This window comes from Tursiops truncatus, chromosome 4 (assembly GCF_011762595.2).
Source record: "Tursiops truncatus isolate mTurTru1 chromosome 4, mTurTru1.mat.Y, whole genome shotgun sequence".
NCBI classification, from domain to species: Eukaryota; Metazoa; Chordata; class Mammalia; order Artiodactyla; family Delphinidae; genus Tursiops; species Tursiops truncatus.
In genome coordinates, this window is record NC_047037.1 from 17,614,186 (window position 1) to 17,634,158 (window position 19,973).

General features: G+C 41.7%; 1 protein-coding gene across 1 annotated transcript in view; it reads left to right on the forward strand.

Annotated features, from left to right (window-relative positions):
* The first annotated feature begins 2,067 nt into the window (after positions 1 to 2,067).
* The window catches only part of ERICH6 (glutamate rich 6), a 33,849-nt gene continuing 15,943 nt past the window's right edge, over positions 2,068 to 19,973 (forward strand). Inside the window, exons 1-10 of the mRNA XM_033856320.2 lie at positions 2,068 to 2,169; positions 2,983 to 3,040; positions 7,459 to 7,550; positions 11,545 to 11,607; positions 11,913 to 11,968; positions 12,069 to 12,185; positions 15,131 to 15,244; positions 16,419 to 16,576; positions 17,014 to 17,084; positions 17,930 to 18,075. Of these exons, the coding sequence (XP_033712211.2) occupies positions 3,018 to 3,040; positions 7,459 to 7,550; positions 11,545 to 11,607; positions 11,913 to 11,968; positions 12,069 to 12,185; positions 15,131 to 15,244; positions 16,419 to 16,576; positions 17,014 to 17,084; positions 17,930 to 18,075 (840 nt within the window). The 5' untranslated portion in view covers positions 2,068 to 2,169; positions 2,983 to 3,017. The remainder of the gene's footprint in view (positions 2,170 to 2,982; positions 3,041 to 7,458; positions 7,551 to 11,544; positions 11,608 to 11,912; positions 11,969 to 12,068; positions 12,186 to 15,130; positions 15,245 to 16,418; positions 16,577 to 17,013; positions 17,085 to 17,929; positions 18,076 to 19,973) is intronic.

The window sequence follows — 19,973 nt, forward strand, 5'->3', positions numbered from 1 at the left end:
TGAGCCGGCGCTCTAGGGCCTAGTGCCACAGCTACTGAGCCCGCATGCTGCAACTACTGAAGCCCGCATGCCTAGAGCCTGTGCTCCTCAACAAGAGAAGCCACCAGAGTGAGAAGCCCGTGCACCGCAACGAAGAGTAGCCCCCGCTCGCCACAACTAGAGAAAGCCCGTGCGCAGCAACGAAGACCCAACGCAGCCAAAAATAAATAAATAAATAAACAGGAAATCAGCCAAAGAGCAGTCACAGAATCTTTAGTTCTCCCTGAAGGACATAGATAACAATATCTGAGACACATTCCTGAGTTGTTTTGCAGATACTATAACCACCAAAAGAGGGAAAAAGCTAACTGCATGATGACCAGACTGTAGTCATAATATAAGCTGCTCCGTTCTGAGCAGTACTGAACCTATGGCTAGCACCATTCCAGGGACTGGCCTCAAGAAAATGGCAACACACCGATCCTGGAGCTGAAGATATACTGTGCTTAAAACAATCAAGATGACGCTGACCAGACCACCGCATGACCAGTTTCAAGATGATGGTCAGAGCTGACTGTGCTGCTCTGCACATAGCCCCGGCCTGCACATCCTTGGAGCTTTCCTTTAAAGGCTCTTGCACTCTGATCTGGCCATTGCGGGATGGTTTGGGGGACACTAGTTCGCCACCTCCCCAGGTTGCCAGCTTCCTGAACAAAGCCCCTTTCTTTTTCCACCTACCCTTGCTTCTTGACCATCAACTTCTGAGCAATGAGCAGCCAAACCTGAGCTGGTTTCTGGCTCCGGGGGTAACAAGTACAATAAGCTGAATGAACAAAGCCCCAGAAAGACGCAGGAGATGCCTTGGTGGCCAGATGCCTCAAGCTTTTTCCACCTCCTGGATGGATGGATGAAACAAGCATCAATCAGGCCCTGGACTAGAGCAAGGCACTCACCTCGGTCGCAAAAGGTAAGCGGCATCAAAAATCTCACTAATCAAGATAAACAATATTTAAGGCAGTGTTTTAAAAAACCAAGCCAGCAAACTACGACCAAGGACCAGTGCCAGCTTTTGTAAATAAAGTTTTATTGTAAGCTCCAGCAAGCACCCAAACGCCGGCATCAGCACTACCAAGAGGCCTTACGGGTGCCCATAGCTAGTAGCCACGCCCCCTCCCCAGTCCAAAAAGAAAAAGACTGGCTCCCCAATATTTTATAATAAAATTAAATGGAGTATGGTCTACAAAAATATTGAAATCATTATGTTGTACACTAGAAACTAATACAATATTGTAAGTCGACCATACCTCCATTTTTTAAATTTTAAAAAATTTTGAAAGGGTTTCCCTGGTGGCGCAGTGGTTGGGAGTCCGCCTGCCGATGCAGGGGACACGGGTTCGTGCCCCGGTCCGGGAAGATCCCACATGCCGCGGAGCGGCTGGGCCCGTGAGCCATGGCCGCTGAGCCTGCGCGTCCGGAGCCTGTGCTCCGCAACGGGAGAGGCCACAGCGGTGAGAGGCCCGCGTACCGCAAAAAAAAAAAAAAAAAAATTTCGAAAGACTGTCTCCAAAGGAGCTGAGAGAGATTGGAAAGGAAGATCAGTTCACGGCAGGCCGCTAGGGTTCTCCGAGACTCCGGAGAGCAGGTGCGAAAGGAGCTTTCAGTGGTCCTAGTTCCCCCCATGGTCGCTCCGTGCCTCTCCGCCCCTCTCCCCGCAGCGCCAGTCCTCCGGGCTGAAGGGTCCTGCGACTTTAATCTCCAGACTCGGGGGCCGCGCGGCCGGCCGTTGCCCAGGGAGACGGACGCACAGGAGGCCTTGCGCGCCCCAGGCCTAGACCCGCCGGTGTCCCCTGCGCTGGCCGCGATCCCGCTTCCCTCCCGCCGCGGCCAAAATGCACTCTAATCACAGCTTCAGAAAGCCCGAGGAGGAGGACGAGGAGGACGAGGAGGACGCGGCGGCGGCGGCGGCGGCGGCGGACCAGGATGGGGGGTTCAGCGAGGAGTACTTATGGAAGCTTTTGGCCTTCGGAGATGGCAATGAGGAAGAATGGAAAGCCTTTCGTCCCCGCTCAGCCAGCGTAGTCAGCCCCAGCCTGAGCCCGACGCCGACGCTCAGCCGAACGCCGAGCCTGAAGTGGAGCCAGACGCCGGTGGCCAGCGAGAGTGCACCCTCCAGCACCTCCTCCCCAAAAAGTACCGTTCCCCGGCCCGCCCAACCCGTTCCTCGAAGGCTTCCCTGTCCCTAGGGGAGGGCAGGTCCAACTCCTCTAGAGCCTCCGTCTACCCGGCAGTCTGTTTCCAAATACACACAAGACTTCACACACACCCTTATCTCAGTCCCTCAAGACACTGAAATCTTGGCTGAGCGGTTGTGATGGTCCACAGTTGAGCCTCGTCAAACTGGAAACAGGCAGTGCTGTACGGAGTGCTCATTTTATAACACTTCGTGCCTTCAGTGACCGCGTCCTCTTACATTCATTCTCTCCCCCCGCCGCCCCCCTCAAACACGAGCGCGCGCGCGCGCGCGCGCGCGCGCGCACACACACACACACACACACACACACACACACACACACACGCGCGCGCCCCACTCCTGAAGAAGTAGTGCTTTAAGGGCGCTCTGCTACTGAAACAGCCCAGCCAAAAATAATTCACTTTTGTGCTTAACTTCCTGGACTGAAACCACTCCAGCCACTTCCTTAAAAAGAGAGGCACAGCAGTTACTTACAGTAGATTTGTCCATCTCCCAGCATTGACATTTTGGTCAGGATCATTCTTTGCTGGGGCCGCGTGGGTTGAGGGCAGTTGGATGGACTACACATTACAGGATGTTTAGCAGCATCCCTGGCCTCCACTTCTGACCATGCCAGTTAGCCCCTACCGGGCTCTGTGACAATCAAAAATGTCTTTAGACGTTGCTAAATGTTTCCTGGGGGGCAAAACTGTCCTTTTGAGAGCCACTGATTTAAAGGGAATGGCTAAATTGTTTAATGTTTCATTCAACAGGTTTTCCTAAAATACTTCAGACATTTAAAAAAGACATGTCTGAAACGAATTTAGATAGGTAAGAAATTGTTTTCAGTGTTCTATATTATTATTTTTTTGAAGCTGATGATGTTTACTTTTAGAATAAACATGTCAGGAAGTAGAGTAAAATCATCCAGGGCATTTACAACCAATTTATTCAAAAAGGTGTTTTTTTAATCTACACTGTTAGACACTTTGGAGGAGATAGATAGGGTCCCTGCCCATCACCGGCTTATTATCTACCTGTAGAGATGACATGTCTACTTACTAATATAGCATGAAATCATAAATGTCATGTGCACAACAGTAAGTGCTATGAGGCTGTAGGACATAAGTCTCTATTGGCTAAATTTAGGAGTGATCAGGGACACCTGTGGTGGAGAGTGGAACGTACGGTTTCTTTTTCTTGTTGTTATTGCTATTAGCCTCCAAGCACTTCTAACTATAATAGGAAGACACCAGAGAAACACATTTGGAACATCTTTATCAGTCTTCCCTGAAACCTCACACCAAACATGGGTCCACAATCTCACATTATTGTTCACCTAAGTTTTGCTTTTATAAGCAAATTTCCATTTTTAAGCAGAAAGAGAATTGTTCTGCCCCACTAATATGTTTTTATTTATCCAAGTCAACATTTTAATAAAATATATGTACATGGTTAAAACATTAAAGTAGACAAAGCTATAAAATTTAAAATTTCTGTACCCTTCTCTGCTCCCACTTCCACTCACCCGAGTTAACATATTGTTAACAGTTTGTTTTGTTTCCAGTATAATTTAAATAGCATATTTTCATTCCTTGATTTATTAATCTTTGACATAGCTACTGACTTCCCACCATGAAAGCTGAGGAACGTAACACACTACTTCCCTCCTCTCCATTTTCAGTAGTTAGATTATTTTTATACTTTCTAACCTTTAGGACTTTAAAGTATTTAAACCTCTACTTCTTGATTTATCAATTTTAGTAACTATTAACTCTATTTTGAAAAATTAACACCTTAATGCACTTCTACTTCCTTCTCTCTCTCACCCTTTCCTCTCCCAATTAACAACAAATTATGTAACAGACTTTATTAAAATATATAATATATAGTCCTATAAAGTCATATTACTTTACCAAGTTTTATAGTGTTTGCATATTTTGTAATTATAATTAGCTAGCTCTTAGTGCTTTGGGTACAAGTTGATTCTAAACGTTGAAGACCAATAACCAATACTCACAATTTCCTGCTAAGAACCCAATGATGTGACTGAATTCATGCACAAGAAAATGAAATCCTATGTCTGTAAAACTTGGCTCCTAAAAGAAGAACTTCTCAACTCTCAGTTGTTTTTAGTTGTCTTCAGTTTTTCTGAGTTGGGCTCAACGGCCATACTTTCTTGTTTTCCATATTGTTTTCTTTCTTTTATTCCTTTTCTTTTTGCTGGAGAAACTCCCCAGGTAATTATTTCTTATTGATCTCATGCATAGTCAAATTTCTGAGTTCTCGCCTGTCTTGAAATTTCTTCCTTTTGCTCTCATACTTTATTAATAATATAACCTGGAATAAAAGAATAGGTTTAAAACCATTTCCCCTCAGAGCTCCGAAGACATTGCTTCATTGCCTTCTAGTATCCAGTATTGCTGATCAGTCTGATTTTCAAACCCTTCTAATATTTATTTCCTCCCCTTCATTTTCTCTAGTCTTTCCTTTGGAACTGCTACTAGCTGGCTGTTGGACTTCTTGGATATCTTCAAGATTCTTGGTGTTTACATACTATGATGTAGCCTTTGTACAGAATTTTTTATTGGGGGATTCATATAATTTCCAAGAACCGATTCTTACTCTCTGAAGAGGTGTGTGTGTGTGTGTTTAAATCTCTTTGAGGGTACTGTTATAAAATACTAAAGTTCTCATTTGTTCTTTGTATTTCTTCTTTTTTCTTTCAAGATCACTTGTTCTATTTGTTTTTCTTGGTCCTTCTATTCCATGCTATGGATTGTCCTTCAGTGACTGGTAATCCTTGGTTATCCAATTGTATTTATCAATGAATGACTGACAGGTAGCTGAAACAGGATAGGAGTCCTGCAGCCAAGTAGTTCTGTTTCTTGACTGGGCTGGCAGGGGAAGGTTGACTGTGAGTCCTGCGTGGGTGGGTAGGGCAGTCACAGCCAGCTTCCTGTGGGGTGTCAGCAGGGAGCAGGCAAGGTGGGTAAGCCCACTATTACTAGTTATGATAAGGACACTTTACTGTGTGGCTGGAGTTCCTCATGCATTTCTTTCATGGGACTCTCCCTTCCTCCTCTTTCACCCAAGCCTATTGGGTAGGTCCTGAGTAACTCATCCTGCACTCTGCTTCTCTTTCAGACCTAAACTTCCCCAGGCAGGCTTTTTAGAAACCAGTTCTTTGGGCTTCATCCGGAAATAAACACAACTGCTGCCAACTGCCCCGTGTAAGAGGAGAGGAAGGGGTCTGACTGGCCAGCTGTCCCATGTTCACTCCTTGAACTACCCTGATGACCATCTCCAGCCCCCTCCCCTGTGCATTTGGTCGAGTCTGGGCTAGGAGCTTCTCAGGAGTTCCCTTTGGAAGAACTTTACTTATGTCTCTTATCTTGAGCTGTGGCGGTCTCTGCTCTAGTTTTCCATCAACCTGAGGTCATTTATTTTCTTTCTTTCAAGGACTTCTTCAATATTACTTGGCTACTGACGACACCGCTCTTGTTTTCCAGGGCTATTGCTTGTTTGTGGGTTTGAAGTGTTAGTTCAATAAGATCTTGGAAGGAAGGGGAGAATTGTGTGTTCAGGTGCCATCTTGACCTGGACTTTCTATCATATGGGAACTTCTCTTTCCTAAATCAAATTCTTAATTTCTCCTCATAAATCTTCCTAAGAAGATGCTTCTTCTGTACTTCAAAGCATTCTCTGGTGAATTTGGTGAGATTGTGTTTTTAAGGAAATCTGTCCTTAAAAGAAACAGAAATGCAACCAATATTGGCTCAATTTCTACTTTTAATTGCCCTATTACTATTCTGGGGCAAACTTTAGGAGGCAGATGAATCTGAAGAAACACAGGTTTTGGAACCAAATAGGTCTGGGCCCCATCTGCCTCTGCCATGCTTGATTTTGAGAAGGCCCCCCAGAGCCTCGATTTCCTTGCCTATAGAAAAGGAATACTACCTGCTGTATAGCACAGGGGACTCTACTCAATACTCTGTAATGGCCTATATGGAGAAAGAATCTAAAAAAAAAAAAAGTGGAAATATGTATATATATAACTGATTGACTTTGTTGTACACCTGAAACTAACACAACATTGTAGATCAACTATACTCCAATAAAAATTTTTAAAAAAAGGAAAGGGTATACTAATTCCTACCTTGATTGGTTTTTGTAAAGATAAATGAAGTAATGTAAGTAAAGCAACTACTATGTATCTACTACAACACAGTAAGTTCTCAGGAAATGTTAATTTTGTTCTTATCCTCCAATGTCTGCCATCTTTACACAGAATTTCAGAAACAATCTTTCATGTTGGTTCAAGGGAGGCAGAGACCTAGATGAGTTATGTATTGATTTTGTTAACTACTGTATTGGGAAAACACTGAAATGTAAAATGTTGTCTAGGGATTGCTCGTCAATGTTCCTTTACTCTTGGTCCCATAACTTCTTTCCATGGGAACTTAGACAATCAGGACTCCCCCAGACACTTGTTCAGGTGGCTTCTGCAGAGGAGTTCTCAACACACAATGTTTCAAGGAACAAAGCACCAAAAAAGGAAGGTGGAGACATAAGAGAACTGAGAAAGGTGAAAAAGTGACAATCCTAAAGTTGACTAAATTATTTGGGAAATTTTGTTTGATAATTTTAGAAGAGCCAGCAAATTATGGCAAAAAAAATTGAAATTCAAAGAGGCAAAGGAACTTGAAAAGCAATAGGTATTGTTTACTTGTTACCAGTAACAGTCATTTTAGCTAGTAAAAGTCAATAAATTCCTGCTTCCTATCATGCAGATGGTAACTAACTGGTTAAACTGCTTGTGGAAAGAATACAGATTGCTTAATTACAACGCATTTAACTTCAGCCCTTTAAAAAGAGCTATTTTAAAATGAACAACACGTTCTAATTTAAATTCAAGTAAATGTTTAAACACACATACCATCATCGCCACCACCACCAGCAACACACAGCACAGATAGAGGGGTAGTAATTTACTCCGTGAGAGAAATACTACGGTATTGGGAGCCTCCAGGATTGAGAGAGGAGTGCTTTGCAAAGAACAGATATGATGCAAACACACTGTGCCTGACTTTACTGAAGACACAGAACGGAAGAAAATATTTCAAAGGAAAAAGAAATCAGGATCTTCTAAGAACATCTGTTATTTGATTGTTAAATGTACTAGATTTAGAAGAACTGCTAACAACTCTATAGGTATACTGAAAACTAACATTTTGTCTAAATTTCAGGGCTGTCTATCACAATCTGTATCCAAGAATTTCAACATCAGTACAAACAGAAGAAAGTTGGCTTCAAGAATTGTCAGGCATGCAGCAGCTGAGTGAGTAGTTCGGTTTTTTAGCTTTTGCTGGGAGATGGGATTGTACACGGGAAAGGGCACTGGTGTAGATGGCCAGGAGAGCTAGGATTGAATCCCAGCCCCAAAACAAACTAACACCATGACAACTGGGCAAGTCACTTAACCTCATTGACTCTGTTTCTTTCTCTGTTGGCCTTAATAATCCTTCTGCAACAGGACTGTTATGGAGATCAAAATGAAACTCAACATTTAAACTCCTTGGCACTGAGCCTTTAATAAATGGTAGCACCTGTGTTCACATCAAGAAATAACCTGCCATCATATTTTGAAACACATCTTTATTTTTTATTATAGAAGTAACAGGCGTGCCGTTTTTAAAACATCAAACCGTTAAGAAAAATATAATGTAAACATTAAGTTTTTAACTTATCCCAGTATATTCCTCAGAAGTGATCATTATGAATAGCCTTTCCTTTCAATTTTATTGTTTTATGTTATATCACTTATTCATGAGATGTTTATTGAGCACACACCAAGCACCTGTCATAGGTCAGTTTCCTGTTCTAAGGTAACAGCAATGAATAGAGCAGACAAACCCTCTGTCTCAATGGTCTTCTATTAAAGTGTGGGAGGTGGAAGTAATAGTGAGATAAATGATACACAAAGTAAGGAAATACACAATATCTTACATAATGTAAGTGCTAAGGAGGAAAATAAAGCAGGGAGAGGGATGGGAAATGTTGGGTAGATGGGTACAAGCTTACCCAGGATGCTGAGAGAAATCTTCACTGAGAAGCTGAAATATTTGAGTAAAGACCTCAAGGAGGAGAGAGAGTGATAATGATCTCTGGGGGAAGAGTGTTCCAGGCACAGGGAAGAACAAGTGCTTCCTTCTGGAACAAGGAGGCAGCCAGCTTGGCTGCAGTGGGGTAAGTAAGGAGGTGAGCCCTACGGGATAAAATGAGAGACAATGAGGACCAAATCTTACTCAATGAGAATGAAGTGGGAAGTCACTGGAGGGTCTGCACAGAGGAGTGACACAATCTAACATAAAAATTAAAAATTTGGGCTTCCCTGGTGGCACAGTGGTTGAGAATCTGCCTGCCAACGCAGGGGACACGGGTTAGAGCCCTGGTCTGGGAAGATCCCACATGCCACGGAGCAACTAGGCCCGTGAGCCACAACTACTGAGCCTGCGCGTCTGGAGCCTGTGCTCTGCAACAAGAGAGGCAGCGATAGTGAGAGGCCTGTGCACTGCGATGAACAGTGGCCCCCGCTCGCTGCAACTAGAGTAAGCCCTCGCACAGAAATGAAGACCCAACACAGCCAAAAATAAATAAATAATTTTTTTAAAAAATCAGACGTATAATTAATATTAATATATTAAACCTAATATTAAAACATGTTAATTATTCCCAAATTAATCTATATATTCAATGTAATTGTGATGAAGTTTTTCAATAGAGTTTGACAAGTTGATTCTTTGGTCCTGCTCTGCAGCGTTCAAAGATAAGTTGAGGCATTTTCAAATTTTTAAGAGTTTATTTGAGCAGATGTGGATTGGAAACAGGTAGTGCCAAACCAGAAGTGGTTATGTCCACAGACAAGACCTAAGGAGAGGTTTTTATAGAGAAGTCGTGGGAGCAAAGCAAGGAAATCATTTGGCTGTTGCTCAAGGTTGCATTACAGTAGGTCACCTACATACGAACGAGTTCCATTCCGACAGTGTGTTCGTAAGTCCAATTTGGTCGAAGTCCAACGAAGTTAGCCTAGGTACCCAACTAACACAATCAGCTATATAGTACTTTACTGTAATAGGTTTATAATACTTTTCACACAAATAATACATAAAAAACAAAAAAATTAAGAAAACATTTTTAATCTTACAGTACAGTACCTTGAAAAGTACAGTAGTACAGTACAACAGCTGGCATCCAGGGGCTGGCATCAAGTGAACAGGCAAGAAGAGTTACTGATTGGAGAAGGGAGATGAGGTGGGAGGTGGTAGAGCTGAAGGATCGTCAGCAATAGGAGACGGAGGGCAAACTACAATTTCACTCATGCCTGACGCTGATGGCACAGGCTCTGGTTCCTTGCCAGATTCAGTTCTATCTACCCTCTTGAAAAAAGGATCCAGCGATGTCTGGGTAGTAGCTCTTTTTTTCTTGTCATAGATGACATGGTAGCACTGGATTGCATTCTGAGCGGCTGCTGCAACCTTCGTGTACCATCCTATGCCTCAAAAGCTAACAGCACCTCCTCAAATAAAGAAAATCCCCTTGCCATTTCCTGCATCGTCAATCTCTTCGGTTCTTCAGTTACTTCTTCCTCTTGTCTCTCTTCGTCCTTTCTCTGGGCCTCCAATTCCATCAGGTCTTCATCAGTCAGCTCCTCGTGTTGCACAGCCAACAGTACTGTACAGTAAAGTACACAAAAGCACAACCACTTGTAGAGGATGCATTCACGTGACAATGTACGCCAGACACATGAACTAATTTATGTGATTGGACGTGGGAACGCACGTTCATATCTTTGAAAGTTCGCAATTTGAAGGTTCGTGTGTAGAGGACTTAACTGTATTTGGGAAAGCCCGGTTGGCTGTTTGCTATGAGCTGTTCTTAACCTTGAGGAACTGACTCTGGCTTAGGTTTCACTTTGCTTACAATTGGCTACCAAGGCATTAGAGCCCCCTCACCTAATGGCTTCCTTGTTTGATTAGTTTAACAGCGGGAACCTAATGTACCTTTTCAATTTTTTCATATCTTTTTTTGTAGGTTTTTTTAATAGAGAACTGATATGCACCTCTTATTAGTTTATGCCTAGGTGTTTTACAGTTGTCTTTTATTGATGTAATAATTGGAATCTTTTTTTCCTATTATATTTTCTAATTGGTTATTGTCAATGTATAGGAAAACTATTGATTTCAATGCATTAATTTTGTATCTGATTCCCTTGCTGAACTTTCTTATTCTAATATTTTATCAGTTAAAAGTCCACTAGACAATTACATTTCCTGTGAATAACAGCAGTTTTATCTCTTCTTTAATTTTTTTTACTTAGCAGTGTATCAGGGACACCTTTCCATGTCAGGAAATATTGATCTAATTCCTTGAAATGACTATGTAGTATTGCCTTATATACCTACAGTTACTGTGACTTATGAATACATCTGATTGTTAGATGTTGCAGGGTTGTTTGGTTTGGTTTGGTTTTGTGTTTTGACCTCTTCCCTATGACAAATAATGCCTTAATGAAAGTCTGGTTCATTCGTTTGTTTGTTTTTTAATACCTGTGCTGGTATTCCTGTTGGGCAAAATGCCCAAAACATATTTTTAAATTGTTCAGGTACTCAGCATATGAAGTATGTCATTTTCTGAAGCCCATCTCTTTCTCCAGCACCAGCCCTGGCTATACAGGGAAAATGGGTCTGCCCTCTCCCTTTACCTCTGTTTCATTGTAGGTTGTTCTGATTGGTTTTTCATCATCCCAGTCCTGTCTGCTTACCTTTCCAGATATTTACTCCAAGCGGCTCGTGTGTTGATAGATGGCTGTCTTCCCCATTTCCAGTATTGCCCTGGAATCTGCAGAGGGAATTATTCTGGTGGTTTAGTTCACTGTCTTGAACTGGGAACTGCCCTCTCACCCAACGCCAGCACTCTTCTCCCTGAAAAACCTTTTGCAGAATAACAGTCATAAATTAGACAGAATAGTAATTTTAAAAGGCAGAACACAAAAGGATCTGCAAACCATGATTATAATCAAATAAAATATGCATTCGTGTAACATTCTAAGACTAAAAAGAAGCAAGGAAGCATTTTTTAATGTGATTCATTAGTGGTGAGCCTTCTCTGTTTTTTACTTACTGTTGACAAAATGTTATTTGGGAAAAGGCAAAAAAAAATTAAAAATAAAACACAAAAAGGGCACTTATTTTTCCAAGAGGCATATTTTCTTTTCTATTAGACTTCTTTCATCCTCTGTCAGTATTGATGACAAATGTACACTCTTTTTACAGAGAAGGAAGTGCCCTCTGTAGAGAAGGAAGATGAATCTGAAAATCTAGCTTCTAAATTAAGAGGTAACTGGATGTTTGGCGTCATCCCCTCTGCTGGCAAAGGCAAACTGCCCTTAGGAAACCAGCCTTAACTTGGACGGTGTCCAACCCCTTTAGAAAAGAGCTCCCCTAGGAGTATATGCAAGAAGGTGGTGAAGGTAGGGTTTCAGGGCATTTAGACAGCACGTGTGTGTGTGTGTGTGTGTGTGTGTGTGTGTGTGTATGTGAGTGAGTGTGTGTCATGGGCTAGGATCTTCAAACTAGAGAAAATGGAATACACTGCACAAAGTTTTCAAACATTCCTTCTAAATCTGTCTTTTTGTCTTCAGCAAAATGGGTAATTAACCCAGAAGAGCCAAAACTAAATATTTTATGTGAGCTGGAGGTAAGAAATGTTTATCAGTCCAACTAGTACACTGAACTCATGGTAAAAATCACTTATTCAATCTTCAATTTTTTTCTTTCTCCCTCTTTTTAAAATTTAGTTTAAGGAAGACTTCATAACACTTTTTGAGCCCTCTCTGAGAACACTACCCAGCATCGGACCACCATCTATTTTCACATTCAAACAAGAGAGTTCCAATTTAGGCATTAAGTTCAAGGTAATTTTCATCTATAGTTCTTTTTGCTTTTACTGTAATAAATGGTATAAAAAGCCCCATGATGATCTGCACAAAAGACAGTGAACATACTTTTACAAAAAAAAAGGCAAGGAGCTCATTTACTTGGAATAGCACTTAGGGTGGCTCTATTCGTTTCCTAGGGCTGCTGGAACAAAATACCAGAAACTAGGTGGCTTACAGCGACAGAAAAGTATTGTTTCACAGTTCTGAAGGCTGGAAGTCCAAAATCAAGGTGTCAGCAAGTCTAACCTGGAGGGGAGAGTCCCTCCTTGCCTCTTCTGAGCTTCTGGTGGTGGCCGTCAATCCTTGGCATTCCTTGGCTTTCGGCTGCATCACTCCAATCTCTGCCTTGGTTGTCCCAGCACACTCTGTGTGTCTCTGTCCAAATGTCCCTCTTCTCCAAGGACACCAGTCATATTGGATTAGCGCCCACTAATGACCTCATCTTAACTTGATTATATCTGCAGAGACCCCATTTCTAAATCAGGCCACATTCACAGGTACCAGGGGTCAGAAATTCAACAGAGCCTTTGGGGGAGCACGACTCAACCTATAACAGTGGTCATAAAGCCAGGCAGCACAGGTGAACGTGAGCTGTATTTGATCACATTAAATGACCAATTAATGTCTGCATTCAATGGGCAAGGGAGAGGTCACCTTAGTAATTCCAACAGGACACCAACCACCCTGCCTTGCCACAGACGTAAGGGACTGACCGGTGGTATGATTATTTCCAAACTTGCACGGCATGGTCATGTGGAGAGAGCTGCACACTCCCCAGACTGGAACCTCCTTGATTACTTCTTTTGGGGTACACTAAAGGTACAGGCTTATTCACAGAAATCAGAGATACCAATCACGTGAGGCAGGACGGCACAGATGCGTGTGCAGGAGTTGACGGGAATGCCGTGTGGATGCCTGGTGTTCACTGTCATTTTGTGCAGCACGTTGAACTATGCAATCTAATGCATGGTCATACATTAAATACATCACGTAACGTAATATGAGTCAACATTTACTGTTCATATTTGCCAGGTTTCTAAATTTTATGGTCACCTTATAGACTCTTCAGGCTGAAATTCTTTCTTCAAACATAGCACCTTCCTTTTTCTGAAGCACAAAGGCTTGTATCCAGGAAGTTTCTTGAGCTCTCTTCCCCTGACACCCAGAGATGCGCCTGAACATGAGGAAGGCCTTGGGGACTTCCTTCCACAGAGCTGTCCCTACACCGGCCCCTGGACAGGGCTGGCTCCCCCTGCATCCCTGGGCCAACCTTTCAGGTCTTCTGAGATGGGCCTGGACACTGGTCTAGTTCAGGGGCAGCAGCAGCTGGTTGGCCAGCTCTCCTCTTCAGCCACACCCTCTTGAGGTGGAAATTCCAACCCCACTCATGTCTTTTGAAGCATCTTTACTTACTTCGCCCCCAGGTGAAGGAGTGAAGGGGTGAAGGGGCCATGGGCAGAGGAGTTCACTACCGAGATGCTGGCAGCACAGTCTGTAGCTGGCCTGGCGTTGCCAAGCTCTTCCTGCCCATTCCATCATTTGGTAGCTGTCCTGGATTCGTCACCACCATCTCTCTCTTACAAGGCTTTCCTCCCTGAGTGTTCTGCTTTCAGCGATGTGCAGTGCTTATTATCGGGTACTTTCCATGTCCTAATTATACTGGACTGTACTCTACGGTCCCTGGCTGCACCGGCCATCTCAGTCACCCTTTGGCCCCATGGCGGTCATTTTGCCAGGCTCGGAGAATGGTTTCCATGGCAACTACAGGTGCCCTGGTGGTTTCATGACATGCAAGTCATGATCTGGGTCTTTTCCTGGAGGCCTGTGCCGAGGCTTGGCTGCTCACCTGCCAGGAGGCTCTGTAGTCACAGCCATGACCTCAGATCACTAAGAGGGCCATAGTGCATCCACCCCTCACTGAGTCACCTGCGCCCGTAACTCCCAGCCTCCTCTTGCGTTCCCTAGCCTCCCCTCCCCTCCTGGATTACCTTCACAGCACAGACAGGAGAATGTGGTGCCCCAACTGGGGCTTCCCTTGAGAAAGGACTCTAATTTATTTTAGAAAGTTGAGCATTGTAAACAGTGGCCTACATAGTAATGTCAAGACTTTTTCTTAGCTGACACTTCTTTTTTAATTTTTATTTATTTATTTATCTTTGCGGTACGCGGGCCTCTCACCGCTGTGGCCTCTCCCGTTGCGGAGCACAGGCTCCGGACGCGCAGGCCCAGTGGCCATGGCTCACGGGCCCAGCCTCTCCGCGGCATATGGGATCTTCCCGGACCGGGGCACGAACCCGTGTCCCCTGCATCGGCAGGCGGACTCTCAACCACTGCGCCACCAGGGAAGCCCTTAGCCGACACGTCTTGAAAGAGTTTATGGTATTTAAACACCTTAGACCATTTACACAAAATCAAATATGTGTTATCCTTTGTGTCCCGCATCTAGTCACACACTGTACCTCCCCCTGCTCGACAAGGGACACTGATGTCAACAGTAAAATCATTTCTGCAACTTTCTTCTTACACTGAGGAGGCATCCCAAGGACCCACAGAGCTCCTGATGGGCTCAGCTGCACCCCAACGAACTGCACCAGACAGAGGCCTCCAAAACACCACTTCCACCTCCCCAGCCCTTAAGAGCCCTTGAATAGAAATGGTGTCTCATTTCTGGAATACACAGATCCTGCTGGCTTCGTGCCTTCTGATATAGGATCTCAGACCCCTGAAAGTTCCCTACGAACCACCGCTGGGAGCCCTCATGTTGTCTGACAGGAGTTCTCAAGCAGGTTTGTACATCCCTCATCAACCTGTTGTCTGACTGGACATTCGCTGGCCCCGTCCAGGGCTCTGGCTCCGCCTGCTCTGAGAGGCTCTGGGCCTCCTTGTGGGCATGTCTTCATTTTTTTTTCTCCTCTCTGAAGAGAGAAGAGGAGGAGGTATCGCCCACGTGTGAGTTCTGTGGGAGCGATCTAAGACCATTTCTCTCCAATGTGGATCTTTCCTGTGACTACAATCGCTCTGAACTAGTAGAACAGGTAAGTTCTAAAGCAGGTTCATGGAGGAAATAGTGTTACTTTTAGACACTAATTTAAGCATAAGTAGTATTTTCTTCTGCATCTTTCCAATGCATTGCCTTTCTTTTTCTTTTTTTTTTCCTTTTTTTGGTTGCACTGCGTGGCTTGTGGGATCGTAGTTCCCTCATCAGGGATCGAACCTGGGACCCTGGCAGTGAAAGCCCAGAATCCTAACCACTGCACTGCCAGAGGACTCCCTGCATTGCCATTCTTAAGAGAGTTACGTGTTAGCCGTCAGGGCAACGCAAATCATAACCACAATGGGATACAATTTCACACCCACTAGGATGGCTATAACCCAAAAGACAGATAATAACAAGGATGTAGAGACACTGGAACCCTCATACACTGCTGAAGGGGAATATAAAATGATGCAGCCGCTTTGGAAAACAGTCGGGCAATCTCTCAAAAAGTTAAACATACAGATGCCATATAACCCAACAAACAATTCCATTCCTAAGTATATACCCAAGAATATTAACACCATATGTCCACCCAGAAACGTGTATACAAATGTTCACAGCAGCATGATTCATAACAGCCAAAAAGTGAAAATAACCCAGACATTTAGCAACAGATGAAAGGGTAAATAAATGTGGGGTATCCATACAATGAAATATTATGCAGCCATAAAAAAGGAATGAAGTACTTATACATGCTACGACATAAATGAAAATATTTGCTATGTGAAAGAAGCAAGTCACAAAGTACCACATGTTGTATGCAAATCTATAAAGACAGCAAATAGATTAGTGGCTGCCAGGGGCTGAGACGAGAGGAGAATAAGGAGTAACTGTTAATGGGTACAGGTTTCAGTTTCTAAAATTGATTGTTGTGATGGTTGCAAAATTCTGTGACTATATTGGATTGGCCAAAAAGTTCGTTCGGGTTTTTCCTACAATGTTATGGAAAAACCTGAGCGAATGTTTTGGCCAACCCAACACTAAAAACCATTGACTTGTACACTTTAAATGGGTGAACTGTATGATATGTGAATTATATCTCAATAAAACTGTTACCAAAAAAATGTTATGATAGATTGTTATCCAAAACCCCATTAACATTTTTGGGGTTTTTTTCCCTCCTGTAATTATCATCTAGGACTGATGAGATGAAAATGAACTCTGTTTTTCAGACCTCCTGTTGTAGTTATTTCCAAAACCTGATTGACTACATCTATGAGGGAAAACAAAAAATCCAAAGCTCTAAAGCTGAATTAATCTGTATTGACCCTCATGCCGCCCACGGCAGTGAAGTCGACAGACTCAAAGCAAAGGAAAAAGCTTTGCGGAGGTAACAGTGAGCCTTTGATATTGAAACTCAGATAGGCCCACTTAGTTAGTTTTTTGTAAAATGAACCTCATTTTCTCAAAATAGATAATTTTGAAGATGCATTCCCAGTGAAGAAACAAAAATTGGCCAAAGCAAACCTATTGCAATTCCTGGTGGACACTGTAAGAGTCAGAAGATTTCAGAAACTCAGTGAACTCACTGACTTAGATTAGAAATTTGCCAATCCCAAATTCTCAGGGCAATTCGGAATTCCTATATTGGAGAAATCTGTCCACTAAATATAGTAGAAACACACGCACACTGATTAAATGACTTGATTCACAAGTAGTAACAGATAAAAATAACAAGGAATAGCGTTTAAACAGTAAAAATTTATAGTATACTGTTTTAAACTTCCAACATATTTCAGACTTATGCATCATCTTTTGATTTTGTAGAAAACTGGAGCGACGAATGGCCCAACACTATGCAATGTTTACAAAAGAACAGACTCCTTTCTCTGAAGAAGGTAAGTTCCTTAACACTGATGTTATAGATCAGAAAGCTCACATGTTTGACCAAGAGCAAAAATTGACATATTCTAAAAATAACATTTAAATTTTTCATCTTGGTCAATACATCAGTCAAAATGGCTCAGAAAATCCCGCTTTTCCGTCATCTGGCTTTTGAAGCTTTTAGTCTTCAGCTCACTGTTGTTATTGATTGAAATAAATTAGCAACATCTATAGAGCACTTTACAGATAGCTAGAAAGAGCTTTTGAGTTCATTGTCTCTCATTTTATCAAACATACATTCCATTTTGTTTCAAGCTAGGATATGGAAAATCTGTCAAAAACAAATCAGATTCCTTTCTTATAGGCAGGCCCCATCGGTCAGCTGGCCAGTATAGCTGTAGTACTGGTACGACTGAAGGGGCACCGATTTTAGAATCAGAAGTTCTGGATTTATGTCCTTGCTTTTCTCCTCATAGGCTGCCCAATTGGGGATAATTATTTAATATTTCTGAGCATCAGGCTCCTCCTCTGTGACTCAGAGCCATTGAAAAGATACTTAGAGAAGATTTTTTTTTTCAACGAAACCCCTAGTATAAAATTCCTTGGTATTCAACTGTTTTCTACTAAACCTAAGGCCAGAAAATTCCACGTAATGAAAATCATCATTATTTTTCTTTCAACCAAATGAGAATTTCTCATTTTTTTAAACAAAAGAAGGAGGTCCTCATTTTTCTTCCATTAAAAAAATGTCCAATGAATCAATGCATCCGTAACAGAGTTTGCAATTTCATTTTAGAAGAGAGGTTTTGGAAAGTTTTAAACATCGTATATGTATTTCATGTGATTCTTTTCCCATTAGATGCAAAGCAGTTTAAAACAATTTCTTATCAACTTTCCATGGATATTCCAGAAGTAGAGTCAGCTAAGGAAGAACTAACTGATTATCAACTAGACGAAAGAAATATATCCATTGTTTGTTGTGATTCTAGGATAGCATGTGGAAAGGTAATTAGCTTGTAATTTTTTTTATTTGCTACTCTTTAAAAATCAGTTTTACCTAAAATTATAAAAGCTGTCATGATGAATATGGCAGCGTGGCTACATGACACATTTAACTATTTGTCAAGAAGAATTGGTACGGACTTGGCCTTTTAACTTATACTAGACTTTATAACAATGCTTTACATATGTTTTATGAGGGGGTATTTTGGTTAAAGCTTTTTTACTTTAAAATGTGATCAGTGTATAGTAAGGAACATTTGGAACCCTTTAGAAAACTAAAAAGAATGGGAGAAAATCATCAGAAGTCTCACCCACATCCCCCAAATCATTATTAGTATTTCAATATTATCTAGATCTGCACTGCCCAATATGGTAACAAATACTCCACATGGCTATCCAAATTTAAAATAATTAAAATTAAATAACTCATTTAAAATCATTTAAATTAAATAAGTAAATAAAATGTAATTCTTCAGTCATGCTAGCCACATTTCAAGTGTTAAATAGCTGTGTGTGACTAAAGGCAACCATACTGCAGGGCAGATATAGAAAATTTTTATGGTCACTACAAGTTCTATTAGACAGCACTGTTCTACAGTTTTTAAGCATAGGTTTCTGTTAAAACACTTGTAATTATATTACACATGTAATTTTTATCCTTTTAACTTAATTATCAACAATTTTTCCATGATATTACATAGCTTACATTAACATCATTTTAATATCTATGTGCCTTTTCATATAGTTTAACCATTGCTTTCAATATCTTTGTGTATAAATTTACACTATACTAAATACAGTTCCCCAGAATAGATCCCTAGAAATTAAACTCCTGAGACCAGTTTTGTTTCTCCTGGGTGATATAGAATTTAAGGCATGGCAGTGAACTGAGGTTCTGACAGAATCAAATCCAAACCCTGTCTGAAGGAAGGTCGCTTATCTAGCCCTGAAATCACTCCTACAAATTATCTTTCAAGTTCAATTACCAGCACACAGTGAAAAATAATTAAGAACACAAGGAAACTCAACACCACAAATGAAAACTCAGAGGATTAGTATCAATAAGAGAAGATCTACAAAGACTTCGAAAACTGAAGTAATCTAACTATGTTTATGAAAACAAAAGATCAGCTTGAAGATATATGGAGGGAACAGAAAACTATAAAGGGACATACAATTGAAAAGAAAAAAATGAACTTTAGAAATGAAAAATACAAAAACTGAAATTAAAAACTTAAAAGATGAGAGTTAAATGCAGGTTAGAACCAACTAAAGAAAGAACTAATGACCTGAAAGAAAGGTTAAAAGAAAACTATCAAAATTTACATGGGGGCAAAAAAAAGGTAAGGAATACACAAAAGTGTGTATAATATGAAAATAGAATGAAGGGTCTAAAATGTATTTGTTCAGAATCCCAGAAGGAGAGGAAAAAGATAATCAGGCAGAGGCAGTATTTGAAGAGAGAATGGATGATAATTTTCCAAAACTGATAAAAGAGACCTATTCACAGATTTAAGAATCCCAAGCAGGATGAATTAAAAAAATAAAATAAAGTAAAATAAAAATAAATCCTAGACACAGTACAGTGAAACTGCACAAAGACAAAAAGAAAATCTAAAGATTAGCAGAGAAAAAGAAGTCTGTTTACATTTAAAAGAGAACAGTTAGAAATCAGATAACCTCCCAACAGCAACAATGGAAGCCAGTATAATGTCTTCTGTGTGCTGAAAGAAAATAACAGTCAGTCTAGAAGCCTATACCCAGTTAAAATATCTTTCATTAAAATATGCCCCCAAGGGCTTCCCTGGTGGCGCAGTGGTTGAGAGTCCGCCTGCCGATGCAGGGGACGCGGGTTCGTGCCCCGGTCCGGGAAGATCCCACATGCTGCGGAGCGGCTGTGC